Here is a 14,326-nt window from a genome sequence, read left to right as displayed (position 1 = left end):
ATCAAAATTCGATCTCAGAGCATAAACAACATGCCCAGGGGAGCACTTAAACACGTACTTCATAAGAAAGCAGAGGCTGAGCATGTCTGGAGCTGTACTTCACAGACCGCATGTCTGAGAGACATTAGGACTATCCCCCACTTCTGTAATCACCTCCTTGCTTGACCGGGCTAGAACGTTTATCCTACTTAAGTGATACCAAAGTTTACATGGCAATGGCTGTCCTGTGAATGAACACAGACACAGCGATGGGACGCCAGAGCTGACCCTCCTTTCCTCCCTCACAAAGTACACTGAATTCCTGCATGCACTATCCTGAAATAGATGATATTAGTCAAAACCAACCTATAATACACTTATCTTCAACTGCCAACAAAACTGAACTTAGTTTGGATAAAAATACAGGTTGTCTGTATTTTGTATGTCTGATATCACTGCCCTTTCTCAAACCCAAAAGATGCTGCTCCCACACTGGCAACCTCCATGAGTCTCTATGGACTGATGTCCTGCATACCTACAATGAGTCTGGGGCGTGAAAACCCATGTACAACAAAAGCCTAGAGTATAACAGTGAAGGCTTTGCTCTGTATCACACCTTGCTGACTGGAGTAGTGTTGCCCTGGAGAGGAAGCTTGCTTCACAGTCCAACACAAAGAAATTATTTGCAGGAACAGCCAAGCTATGCATTTAGTCGTTTTCGGAACTGGGTCACCAAAACGTCATAGAATCGTTAAGGCTGGAAAAGACCACTAAGATCATCTAGTCCAGCCACTAACCCATCCCTCCTATGCCCAACAACCTGTGTCCCTCAGCTGCTGCACCTACATGTTTCTTGAACGGCTCACACATCAATATATGCTTTTGTTTCCTCTTTCTTCTCTGTGCTAGTTGAGTCCTAGACAAGCTACCATGCATGAAATTATGTAAGACAACTCTCCTTTACCTCTCCTTGTTAACTGCTCACTCAGAAATATCCATACTAAGGGAAATTTCCCAATTCATTATCCATCATCTAACATATCTCTTGTTAATTGACTGGGTATGCAGATACCATTATTGGCACTCTGTGGATGAGATGAGACAAAGACAGCTTCTGCCTTCATGGTGCTGTGACAAGCATCTCCACCATTTATTATAAACGTATTTCTTTCAGGAGAAAGGAGCTGAAGCTGAGCTCTCATTGCTCCCCAACACAATTCAGAAGGCAGCATGGCCATAGGACCCTACCTGATCGACATCTCACACACAGTCACCCAGCCTTGAGAGCACCAAGTGTTAATAGTACACACATAGGCTGCAGCAAACCACAGAGTCTCTGAGCTCAGTCAGGGGCACTTCAATTCTTGGGTACAGATGAAACCATACAGCCCAAAGTGTTTTAGATGAAAACTGTTGCTGCCTTGAAATGTCTTGAGGAGTTAACCTCAGTCGACTAGACAGCCCAGTGTACACTGACTGAGACAGCACTGTCTTGATCAAAGCATTGCTGCAGTCTGGCTTCATTTTGGACAAATTAAGTGTGACCTTCGTGCTCCTGGTAAATTGCCAGTGCACTGGACAAGCCGCCTTTCAGATTTGTGTACATTGCTTTCATTCCCCCCTGTAAAAAATGAGCAGAACAGGAAGTGGAAGAAAACGATTATAAAACCAACCTAGGAAAACGATCAGGATAGAAAAGTAACATCCTTCTATAGTTTAAATTCCAGTTGCAGATCATTACGCCAAAAGCCCTGAGCTTTAACAAGTGAAACTTTTGCAGACATGATATAAAAGCATACAAACCAGCTACAATTAGGTAACACTGACAAAACAGCGCAGCATATTAAACGCTGCAGAAATTGAGTGTTAAACTCTGCTTCTAAACCAAGATGTAAACATTTGCTTTGCTTGTGATTAACAAATGTGAACTATAGCACACTGTACAAAACCTGTTTCATGCATGCTGTTTTTTCTTGTTCATCGCTCTCCTGAATGTCCCTTTCAAACAGTTGTTACTTACTCGAAATCTGTCTTCCCAGGAAGTCTGTAAAAGCTGAATCATCTCTAAAGGTGAGCCTAGTTCAGTGATGGCCGTCAGCGTGTCTGGGATGTCATTGCTATCTTGGTAACAATAGCCATAGAGCTGAAAAAAAAATCACCAGGCAGCATCAGCGTAACGCACCTTGGCATGCTTTCACGTTTCTCGGAGGACAAGGTGCAAAGTAAACATTTCTTACGAAGCATTTAATTGCCTTGAAGACCTCCCCAGCAGCTTTCGTATCCCCTCATTTGAGGAACAGTCCCTTGAAAGCCCCAAAGGAAGCTCCTAAAGCAGCCACACAGCCCCTATGGGTGTCACACTGCATCAGGCAAATAAAGCGGCCGTGCACGATTTCATAACAGACATTTAAGAAAAAAACCTAAAACATCCACGAATGCAGAAACAGAACTTCATCAGAAAATCAGCTTAGTCAACACAACACCTAGCTAAATAAAATTGATTTCCTTAAAATTTCCCTAAGTAATACTGCTTAAAAAACATCACAAAACCTTTTAATGACATTTCCACGGGGCTGCTATTTGTGCAACCACCATGCATTTCAGCAAAATACAACTTGAAATGCAATTGAAATACCAGAACTTATCTCCTGCCAGCCAGAAATTGCTTCTTGCTCTACTTGATGGACTTTCCTACGCAGTACCATTAAAGAAGGACAAATATTTCAAAATATTATCTGCCAATAGATTCTTCAATTTGAAAGAATTTAAATGGTAATTTCGGCCATGCTCCAGCTCCTTCTTGCATTTGCTTTCCAAGGACATCTGTGTGATTAATTTCCACTTGCACAAATAACTGCCCAAGAAGAATATTTAAGGGCTGTGAGGAAGAGCCAGCTTGCTTTATATGGAGCGGGACAATGTCCGACACAGCTACAGGGACAGGCTTTATACACAGAGTGCCAAGCCCTGGCAGAGGCAGTTTAAAGGAGCCTGATAAGGATCTGATTGCAACTTCCCAGCCAGAACAGCACGCACATGAAATAAAATTAAATGTAATCTCTGCCCCCAGTCAAATAAACCTTACAATAAAAGGGCGGAGGGGGGAGGGAAGTAAAAAAATAAATAAAAGCAGCTTCAGAAAGCGCCCTGGTTCTATTCATCTCTGCTTTCTGAGAGTAATCCAATTTTTTTTTCCAAACCCCTTTTAGCTACGCAGAGCTCAGTGAAGCTGATGAGGGTCAGCCCCGTGCTGGTGAACACGGTACAGCCCCACAGAAGTCAGGCTCATCCACCATGAAAGCCAAGAGCCAGAAAAGCAAGAGCAGTCACCGACAGCTGCGGCCACGAGCAGGTCTGGGTATGAAGGACGCTCCTACAGCTCGTGACCCTCGCAGCCAGAAAAGCAAAGGGCAGGGCAAAGTGAGCAAATATGTGGCTTGTTCAGAACCAGGCTGCTAGCTCCAACTGGAGCTGTCAGCATTTCAATGAAAAAAAGCATTCCAAAAAAGCAAGCGAAGTAAACATTTTTTCTTTTTGGTGTAAAGATGGCATTGCATTTCAAAACAACAGCTTAAACACAGACATTAACCTAAACAAAAAAGAGCTAGAAGATTTTATTCTAAGATGCGCCAAAAAGATCTTGGCACAGATGCACAACGGAGAGTTTGGGATGGATGGTGACTGGAACAGTTGAAATGGGAAAGCAGACCTTCCCCCTCGCAGCCACGGCAGCAATAACTCCTTAAGCCAGAGCCATTCGGATGGGACTTGGGTACCTCTGACACTGGTTTTGTGCTGATGTTCACAGAAGTTAGAAGTGCGTGTTCAGCGAGCTATCATGGATGGTCACATCAACACACAACTGCTTAAACCTTCTGAACAAAACTAAGAAGGAAGCTCAATGAAAATATTTAGTGTACTGTCTATCGGTGTTTAGAGAAAGCCAAAATTTCTAGCGTGGAGGGATCGTGAGCTGAAGTCTGCAATTTATACTGGGTATTTCACCTCTCTCCTGGGTGAGGACAGACAGGAAAACATCATCTGAGAGCAGCGGGATCAAACCCCTGCTCCTCCACCCTGAGTTCAGTACTTGTCTGTAGTGCCCACTGTTACTCACTGGGGAAAAACACCCTTGGGGAAGTGAAAAGGGACAGAGACTGGGAAACACTCTCACAGTAAGTGCTGAGTTGCAGCAACAGAGAACGCTCCTTAAACAGTCTCATATTTGTAAAAACTGTTCCAAGAATTGAAATAACAATTAGACATTAATTTGATTATAAAATGGAATACACACGCATCCACACACAAAATACTGATAAATCAGTCTTATTTATGTGCTGTTGAACACCAAAGTAGAAATGAATTACAGAGCCTACTTGAATCTATTTTACCTTGATCCATGAGTTGTCATAGCAGAATTTCAGTTCTCAGAGAACTGGAACTTTTAAGTAGCAATTCTATTTGAGCAATCAACTGGTACCTTGGCAAAAGTCTTTGCTGCCTGAGCATCTGAGCCTTTGGGGTACGTTTTACTATTTAATTGCTCATCTCATCACTTCAGTCACTGCAGAAGCTGAAATGAATTTGATCCATTCTGGGTTCCTTATTCTCCAAAGGATATTTTCGTTGATGAGTACCACTGAATTTGTCAGTGATACCAGCTAAGCACAGTGCTGAGCAAGTTCATGTAGGTCTAACTCAAAAAATACATAATCTAACCTGAGTTCTTTATAACTTCAGTGAAACTTCTCCAGATGCGGTGCTATTACATAATTATATGGAGTCATAAAAGCACAGAAGTTTGGGATATAAAGGATTTATTGGGCCGCGTTTATGCTTTTCTAAATGAAGTCATGAAACTAAATGCAAAAATGTACATGCAATTACATGGCAGTATTTGTATGTGCAATTATCCTCATTACAAACTGGGCATGTCCCAACAGCCAGTTAAGTGTCTGAAATGGTTACGTTCATCCCCTCCTGATAACCAACACCCAGGATGCAGGTGCTACCAAATACAGAACATATAATCAAAGCAAAATACTCTGAGACAGTAACTCTCGGCCCTTTCATTTCATAACTGCCTTACTAATACGCACAGAGGCATTACGCAAAACATTTTATTCCTTCCCCCTTTTTATTAGGCCTCTGCATTTAAGGTCTGAAAGGAGACAAATCAGCTCATACTCCCAGACAGCGAGGTAAGAAACAGACAGTTGGATGCACATCATGAAAAGAAAAATAATAACCCAGGGAAACTGAATCTGGCTGAAAGTAGAACATGATCCAAAATGCCTCCTCTATCCAAAATCCTGTCCTGCTGGGGCCGGACATCAGCCCCAGCATCGCAAAGCTATGCTTTGGATATATTAAAGAATGATGGTTTTCATACGCTTTTTCAACATGGTTCCAATTAAATGAGTGGAAAGAAATACAACCCACATCTTTTTGATATACCCAGTCACTGCAGTTAAATGCCACCCCGATATATTTTTGTGTAGAATCTAATAGCAAACAGTCACACAACCAGGATGCCTCGCTTTCTGTTTAGAAAAATGGAAGCCAGCTACGAAATGTTTAGCTGTTCTCACATCGTGCGTCGTAACTCATTTACAGCAGCCCTGTTTACTGAATTCACTCTGGACTGTTTGGGTTTCCTCACTCATAAAGGCTCAGCCCTGCACTGCTCTGTGCTCACCGACCCCACAGCAGGGCATCCCCCAACAGCAGCACGGCTACAAGGAACCAGGCCCGCTCCCTCCATAGCCCTACAACCTATAGGACAGAGGAACGCTCCTGGACAAGCCAAGGGGAGAGTGAAAGCAGAGGTCAGACCCTGCACAAAAGACGACAAGCTTACTGAATAAAAACACAAAATAAAGGAGCTTATTAAGCTGTCATCAGCAGGGCAAGGATATGCAAACAGCAGGCCCTCCCACATCAGCTGGGCATACTCCCTGTTGTTTTTTTTTTTCTCTTTCTTCCAGAAAAATAAATCCTGGGGCAGAGCTCCATCTCAGGGACCCAAGGCACCCACCAGGACAGAGGCCAGCAGCCACCAGCCTGCAGGGCCCCACTCCCCCAAGTCAGTAAGCTGTGCCCCTCTCCCCCAAGCATCATGCAGTTTATGCAGTTTCACTAAAAACCACAACATGCTGCGAAGCTTTCCCTATGCCTTCCTGGTTTTCAGCCCTTCATGCTCATGTATCTCAGACTTTTATTTATTTTTTTATGTCCACAAAAGCTGGAAATTGATCCCACGGTCCCTTATTGAACAGGAGATTTTCCCAACTTCCTAACTCGCTTCCCAACCTAGAGGACCCTCCTTCCTGCAGTCACACGATGACATTACACTAGCAATGTCCGCAGACTCCATTCTCCTCTCTTACAAGAAGGGTTTGCCCAAACTTACAGGAGAAGTACAATTACATAGTTACCTCATCAAAACTGGTTGCATCAAAACTATATTCTGCAGTGACTTGGGGCCAAGGGGAAGTAAAGGAACTCCCGTGACACCGGTAGCATCTTGCTAAGCTGTTTGTTTGGGCTGCTGCATGTCAAAACCAGGAAGGCACATTTCAGAAGCTTGTGCTGCCTCACTGTTATCAAAGCCACCATAATCCTTTCAACACTACCAATGCTTGAACCCACCTGTCACTCCCAGGTAGACCCCAAACAAACAGCACGACACAGGATTTACACATACACGATCTGAAAGAGTTACATCTCACCAAGACCTACTGATCTCCCAAGTTTTAAATGTTTTCCTATTGCTGATTGTATACATACATACGTAAGTATATACATATATATTTTTGTGCACGTCACATTCCACCCTTGGGGTGACTACATATATGAATGTGTTTCTGTTATACATACACACTATTTTCATTATTGTTAAATAAGTATGCTTATTTATCGCCACTGCTGCTCAGCTCAAAAGCATCTGCCAACCTGCAATCTCTCCCTGGAAAAAGGACGAGTTCCCTGAAAGGTTCAACTTCAATATAAAGATCAATCTGACATCAGCTTTGCTGCTACAGAACATAAAGAGACTGTGCATGAAAAGTGAATTAATTTTCCTCATCAAAATGGAGAAATCAAACCCCACAGAGCTCTGAGCTTCTCTGGAAAAGGCATTCAGACTGTAAGGGCTCAGCAGCACCCAGGACCAGGCCCTAAGCTGCACGCTGAGAGCAGTGAGGCAGAATTGCTGCTGCCGCTGCCACCGAGCACTGGAACCAACAGCAAGGAGAGGGAATTCACACAGTAATTGAACTTCCACAGCTCTGCCCAGGCTTTTATTTATAAATGTGATATTATTAATAGCACTGAACTCAGAAGAGCTGGAAGGTACTGCGACCTCATACTGGGTTCTGTTACTAAACATGGAAGTATATTCACAGAAAAACTGGAATGCATTATTTAGAAATACACAGATATTACATACACCTAGCAGCATATCCACAGATATCTCCATTTTATCAGCATGTGTGTATACATATCTTTATACGCCTGCTCATCTGACATATATTACATTGGCTATAATCTTAGGACTTAGTAACGTTATCTCCCGTTTACTTGCCCTGCTTTCCTTACACTCTGAAGTGGAAAATTCTTCTTCTGAAAACATTTACAGCACTCTGAATTTGCATTGCACTGCACAAGCTCAAGGCCTAACCCTGCAAATATTTAGTCACACAAGTAGTCTACTCTTGTAAAGCCTTCCCGTGCGGACAAATAGATCACTCATCCAGCCAGGACCTCAATGGGAAGGCGCTGGTATCACTGGAGGCACAGTTCATTATCTTGTAAATAGCCAGACCAGAATCTGCCCTGACCTCCATCCACAGCGGCTGCATTCAGATCCGCTGCCCCAGAAGTTTAACCCTTATTATGACAATATTTTGCATTACAAAACTATCAAACAGTCTCTGTGTGCTGCATGCTCAGAAAAGTCTGACCTGCTGGGATATCTATTGGATCCGTCTGCGTAATTCTCCCTTCTTAGACACCTGAGTCACACCACTGTGTACTTCATCAACTTGAGGAGCCTGGGGTAGCAGCTACTTATTCAAAAAAAAAAAATCTGTCCAAAATACATTGCTCCAAAATTGTCAAAAAATGATATAAAGTATTCATATTCAGTGCATCCTACCCAAATCACAGGTTCAGATGAGTGTGATGAAAAAGTTATTCATACCTCCTACACCTTGTCTTGCCGTCTACAGTGGAAAAGGTGAATACCAAACTTACCCAGCCACCCTGTCTTTGGGAGTAAGGACTGAAAAAAACCCCAAACCCACAAATTTCCCTTACAATTCACATGTCGTCACCCTGGTCAGAACTGGCTTCCAAGCCCAGCTGGTCAGAGGATGGCATGGCATTCCCTGCTTCCTTGAACAACCAGCGAGGGAAACCCAGTGCTGCCCACCCATATTCCTGCCCCATCACAGGAAGGAGCAGTGCCAGGCTCTCCGAAGGAATCTGGAGGAGGCTGCAAGTCAGCAGCTCCCATAAAGGAGGCAGAAATTCAAACCAGAGGCTTCTGGAATGGTTTACATGGCACATAAAACAGAGAGGCAATCATAGAAATCATTCAACAACTGATTGGGATTAGTTTTATGAAAGCAGCCTTCAAGAGTAAGGAGGATGCAGTACTTTTCGCTAATTTGGAGGCACGTGCTCTTGCCTTATGGAAATCTCTCCTTGCCAACAGCTTTGCAAGCTGAACATCCCATGCAATTCAATGGGAAAAGCTGGGTTCTGGCAACTGGAGCATCAAGATGTAGGGCTTGCCTTACGGTGACAGAGCTGGTTTGCAATTGTATCAGCCCCGTGCTTCCAGCAGCTCTGGCGTTCTTGTTAACAGATCCTTTCTTCACTCTTAAAAGTGTAGGATAACATCTGGGCCTTTTGGGAAGCAGTCTCGCAATAAAGAAGCATTTTGTGTAATTCTTCTTTCCTCGCCAAACCACATCTGTCTGCTCTCCCTGCCCTTCTCCACTCCACTCAAGCTCCTCGGGGCTGCGGGGACACGTGCTGCAGCAACAGGCTGTCTCCACCGAGCCATCAGTAGGTGGCACTGCCTGCTTTCCTCTCTACCCCACCAGCATCCATTGCCAACGCCCCACTCACCAACATCAACGACCTCAGAAGACACCCAAGTGCCTCAGAGGCCTCATCCCTGTGAAAGGTGGTGCGGGAGCAACTAAGGGACAACACAGCTCCAGCCCTTCACCAGAAGGAAGGAGGGGGCCAGCAGCAGAACATCTCCAGGCTGCCCAAGGCCTGGAAATCCTCTGCTCTCATTGCCGGTTCAGCAGATGGAGCCAGTCCACCCTTGCATCACACGCAGTGGCTGAAGATGGGCGAAGCCAATCTGTCCTATCTGCTCCAATCTGGCCAATCTGCTCCCTGTTGAGCAGTTCAAAGTGACTGCTTCTTATAAAAAAGAAAAAAAAAGTGGAAAAACTGCCGGTGGCAGTGAGATTTGTCATTCAGCATCCCACACCTCGGACACCACAAAGGGCATTCACCCGCGGCCCACCTGCTGACAGCACAGAGGTCCCCCTGCTTCCACTGTGGCTTCACAGTCTGCTCGTCCCCCACTTCTGGGAAGGCAGTACAAGAGCGAGGAAGGACTGCTCCTTCCAGAGATCCTCCTATGCAAACAGGCTGGCCCTGAAATTAATTGTATATTGGACTTCTTCACGCTCGGAAGGACCGTCTGCTTCCACCTGGAATACACAACCCCCATTCAAAGCTTTACCGCTTGGATTCTCATGCTAAAAGTGAGACTTGCGCCCTCTCCCCCTCACTGCGCATACCTGTAGGGAAGCCATCATGGTAAAAGTGTCAGTAATTATCACTTGTAAAGAGAAGGAAATCCGATTTCAAATCGGGTAAGTTAAATACGGTCCGCTAACAAACCCCGCACCGCCGAGCTCGTCAGCTTTTTTAAGGAGCAAGAAATACCATCGCTGTAACAGCAGAATCAATCAGCCTTTTTTACGAAAGCGACGGCTCCTTCTGCCACGAATCGCTGTGAGCGCTGATAAATGGCCGTCACGGGCAGGAGCTCGTCCGCAGTGCCAAACCTCCCTCCCCTGCTTCAGCAACGCGAAGGAGCGAAGAGCTGCCCCAAAGAGGGAGGGCAGCACCGCGGGTCGCGATACGTCGGGCCGTAATCGCATCATTACGGCAAATCAAACGCTGCCTTTGTGCCTTTACAATCGTGCCCACCGCCCGAAATTAAATGCAAGTGGTTTGATCCTCTTTCATTCCTCAAATACGGGCGGGGAGGGATTAAAGCGCACTCAGTCACCTTCCTCGCGGAGCACGCGGCGTTCACACAGCGGCACCGGAGCTCCGCGAGCAAAGAAACCGCAGCTCGGAGGGAAAGGGACAGCTCGGGCACCGCGCCTGCCAGGGAGCGGCTGCACAGCAATTAGCGGGGCTGCGAAATCCTTCCATTGGCATCAGAGACCCGCTTGCCCCAATTCCCCTCTGCCTTTGGCTCTAAAAGCAGCCCCAACGCACCGCTTCTCCTTCTCGCTCCCCAGCGGACCCACCCGCAGCGCTGCCTGCACCTGCACGGTGGATAGCAGCCCGGAGCAGCACGGGCCCGCTCTCCTCTCCCCGCTGCTCCGTGATAGCGCTGATTGGCCGCATCTGCCGGAGCAGACCCATCTGGCCCCCGCCCCGGCGGAGGGCACGGTGGAGATGTCAGCACGTTGCCTTGAAGGGAGGGTGCGTTATGAGTGCTCTTTCCTTTCCTATCCTATACCGTACAATAACGGAGTGGATTCTAAGGGAAGGCAAAAAAAATTTACAAAAAAAAAAAAAGCTGATTTTGACAAGAGACAGGCCCGAACAGGAACTGCTGAGACGGTAAAGAACAAGTCTGTTATCTTACAAACTACACTTCAGGCTGTCAGCTGCCCGAGATTTACAGGAAAACCCCCCTTCCCTAGAACGGAACCTACACCGAACTTCATTTCCAGCCCCACCAATGCCACCTCATCACCCCGAGCCGCGAGCAGGTGGCAGAGGGAAGACGAGGGGCAGCCCCGGTCCCCGCCCTGCCGGGAGGACGAGAACAGACGGCAGACCCGGACCGGAGCGATACCTCCGACGGCCGCGAGCAGCGGGAGTGCGGCTGCCGAAGGTGAAATGGAAGCGGCTGTCAAGGGCCAGAGAAGAGGGGAGGAGACGGTTTGGCTTTCAAACCCATTTCCTCTCCCTCGGCCGCAAAGCTCGGACAGTGATTCCTAAGCCCAAATACCGCCCTGGGCCGGCTTCCACCGAAAACAGAGAGTTCCAGCATCGAGGCCAACGGGTCCTGTCCCTGTTGAGATTTTAGAGACAGCGCTGACTTTGCCGTCGGCCGCCGGTGCCCATCTCCCCCCCATTTCCCGGCCCCACCGTGCCCTGACGCTGCCGTCGGGTCAGGCTGCAGCCTCTCCCCGGGGTGGCAGGTCCCCGGTCGCCCATGCACTTCCCCGTCATGAAACGCGCCCACGGAGAAGGTCACGGTCTCCCGGTGCGCTTCCTCGGGCTATCGGAGCCGGGGCACAACCGAAAGAAAACGTAATGAAAACGTCAAGAAACTGAAAAGAGGGTTCTGATTTAGCAGCGCGCTATTTTTAAACGGGGCGGCACTGAGATCACCCTCGCGAGGACCGCGCTTCATCCGCCGGCACCCGCGGAGCGGCTGAGAGGCTCCCGGGACACAACCTCTCCTCCGGGGCCGGGTCGCGAGACGTGCTCATCTCCGGCCGCCAGCTGTGCCGGGAATTACTGCACCCGGGGTGATCCACCGGGAACCAGAGGAGAGAAACACATCGCTACCGGAATGGCAGCTCTCAGCGCACGGGGAAAGATAATGGAAACGGGAAGGCAGGAGGGAAGCTCAATCTCTCCCTTCCCGCGGATGAATCACAGCCGCACACTAGTTGTTAAGCAGAACGCACAAATCCAGAGCCGTGACCGCGGGGACCTGACGCTGCCACTCCCGCTGTTACCGGAGGAGAAACGCGAAACTCCTCGATTCGTTTTGAAAGCCTCCTATCGTAACACCGCCTCCCCCGCGTTTCGTTTTCACTCTACCGGAACGTTGGCGCTGTACGAAACAGCGGCACTTCCATCCGAACGAACCCACTCAGGACCGCGTCGACGCTCTACGGCTCAGCCCTCGGGGCCGTCAGCGCCCGCACGACGCGTACCGGACGGTCTCCCCGGGGCACGGGCCTCGGGGCCGTCAGCGCCCACCCGGCCGAAGCGCCCCGTTCCTGTACCCCGCTCCCGGCTCACGTCGGGGGCGGCTCGGCCGCCGGCTCCTACCTGCAGGACGTTGGCGTGGCGGAGCCGCCGCAGCAGCACCATCTCCTTGACGATCTTGTAGGCGGCCAAGCGGTAGCAATCTGCGAGCGCCGCGAACTGCCGCACGCAGCGAGCGACGTCGTGCCCTCCGAAATCCACCGCCTTCAGCGCCACGGCCAGCGAGCGGTTGAGCACCGCTTTGTAGACGGCCTTGGTGTAGCCCGAGCCCAGGTACTGCACGCCGCCGGCAGCGCGCAGCTCGCGGCAGCCCAGCAGCGGCGGCTCCAGCCCCAGCTCGGCCGAGGCCCGGCCCCGCTCCGCCGCCGCCCGGCCCCGCGGCTGCTGCTGCTGCTCGGCCGAGGTGCGTGCCGGCGCCAGGTCCATCAGGCGCCGCTCCCGCGGCCGCACCGCCCGGCGCACCCCCGCCGCCCGCGGCTGCCGGTAGCGCAGCACCTCCTCGTAGCGCTCGCGGAGCTGCCGCGCCAACGCGGCGCGCCCGCCGCCGCCGCCGCCCTCCTCCTCTGGCGGCTCCAGGGGCGCGCCGGGCGGGGACGGGGGGGCCCCGTCGCGGGGCGGCGGAGGAGGCGGCGGGGGGAGCTCGGAGCCGGGCACGAAGAGCACGTTGAGCAGGGTGCCCAGCAGCAGGGAGAGGCAGCCGGCGGCCGCCACCGCCGTCTTCCTGCGCCTCATCGCCCGCTCGCTCGCCCCTTCCCCGGGTACCGGCCGCAGGGCTCGTTTCGGCTCTCGCCGCTTTTCCGCTTTCTTTTTTTTTTTCCCCCCACCCCCGCGAGGCTGCGCCGGCGGCGGAGCGGGGCCGGGCGCTCAGCCGGACCTCGGCCCCTTACGGCGCACCCGCATGACACTTGCCTCCCCGGCTCTCCGGCACTTATTATTAGCGGGAGCGGAGGAGGGCGGGGGGGCGGAGGGGATCCCCGGCTCGCTCCTTTCGCTGACGCGCCCTGATTGACACCCGGCCCTCCGGCCGAGCAGCAGGGGGGCCTGGGAAACGTAGTCCCCCGGAGCAGCCCCGCCGGCCGCCGCCTGGCCCGGGAGCGGGACTACATCTCCCAGGCTCGGCCGAGCCCCCCAGCGGGGAGGGCGCGGGGCGGGGCGGGGCGGAGCGCAGCTGCCGGGCGGTGTCTCCCCCCCGACGGGAACCGCGGCTCCGCGCTCTCTCTCCGCCGGGGCCGGGGCGCCGCCGTCGGGGGGACGCGGGAGCTGCCCCGGGATGTGCCACGGCCCTGAGGGACGCGCGTGGCCGTGGGCGAGCGATACCGCAGGGGATGCGTGTCAAGCTCGGGTTGGAGCGGTTAATCGCAGCCTCCGCGCCGCCGGAGGTGCGAATCGCCGGGGGTAGCGCTAATGACACGGTTATCCATCAAGGCCACATTACGACGCTGTTAGCAACTAATTAACAGGCACAATCAGCCGGAGCCGCTGCCACAAAGGAGAGCCCATCAGCGGGAGGAAAGCCGCTAAGAGCCCGGCGAGGCAAAGTTCACCACAATTGCAGCGGGAAATCACTTCCAAGGAGGGAGAGGGGCGGCCATCGGGGCAATACACATGGCACGCACATAAATAAAAATGAAAGAAATCAGCCACGGCTCTCCCGGGAGCTCGGAGCGACTCAGCCTCCGGCCCCGCGGGGCCGTAATCACCCCATAAACAGAGCGGGGCGCGTAATCACCGCCTCCAATAAAGCCTCCCCGCCGCTGCCTGGGGGGGCTCCGCCCGGAGGATGGCTCTGCGGCCCCGGCCCGCGCGCTCCCCTCCGCGATGGTTTCTGTCCAAAGGCGTTGCACACCTGTCGCCCTCCGTGTTTGGATGGGGATTTAAGGTCGGGTCGGTACCAGCCGGCGCTCCCCGGCTCTGCAAAGACGGGGACGGGATGAAGTCGGATATAATCGTGGCTTAGGGCCGCCCGGCGCCTGGGGCTGCGCGTCCGCGGGAGCTCCGCGCCCGCCTCGTACGCGCGGTGCACGGCAGCGGCGAGCCCCGACCGCAAAACAGATGCTTCGCCGCA

At 51.1% G+C, this 14,326-nt stretch overlaps 1 protein-coding gene across 1 annotated transcript in view; it reads right to left on the bottom strand.

Annotated features, from left to right (window-relative positions):
• Positions 1–13,063, bottom strand: part of PKDCC (protein kinase domain containing, cytoplasmic) — a 30,849-nt gene extending 17,786 nt beyond the window's left edge. The window contains exons 1-2 of the mRNA XM_065751300.1: positions 12,325–13,063; positions 2,000–2,122 (exon numbers count right to left, since the gene is read on the bottom strand). Coding sequence (XP_065607372.1) covers positions 2,000–2,122; positions 12,325–12,993 — 792 coding nt within the window. The 5' untranslated portion in view covers positions 12,994–13,063. The remainder of the gene's footprint in view (positions 1–1,999; positions 2,123–12,324) is intronic.
• Between the last annotated feature and the right edge of the window lie 1,263 nt (positions 13,064–14,326).

Source organism: Cyrtonyx montezumae, unplaced genomic scaffold, assembly GCF_038088225.1.
Source record: "Cyrtonyx montezumae isolate F1298 unplaced genomic scaffold, pur_monq_1.0 scaffold_0, whole genome shotgun sequence".
In the NCBI taxonomy this organism is placed as follows: Eukaryota; Metazoa; Chordata; class Aves; order Galliformes; family Odontophoridae; genus Cyrtonyx; species Cyrtonyx montezumae.
The sequence above is the reverse complement of the archived record's forward strand: the minus strand, read 5'-3'. Positions and strand labels throughout refer to the sequence as shown.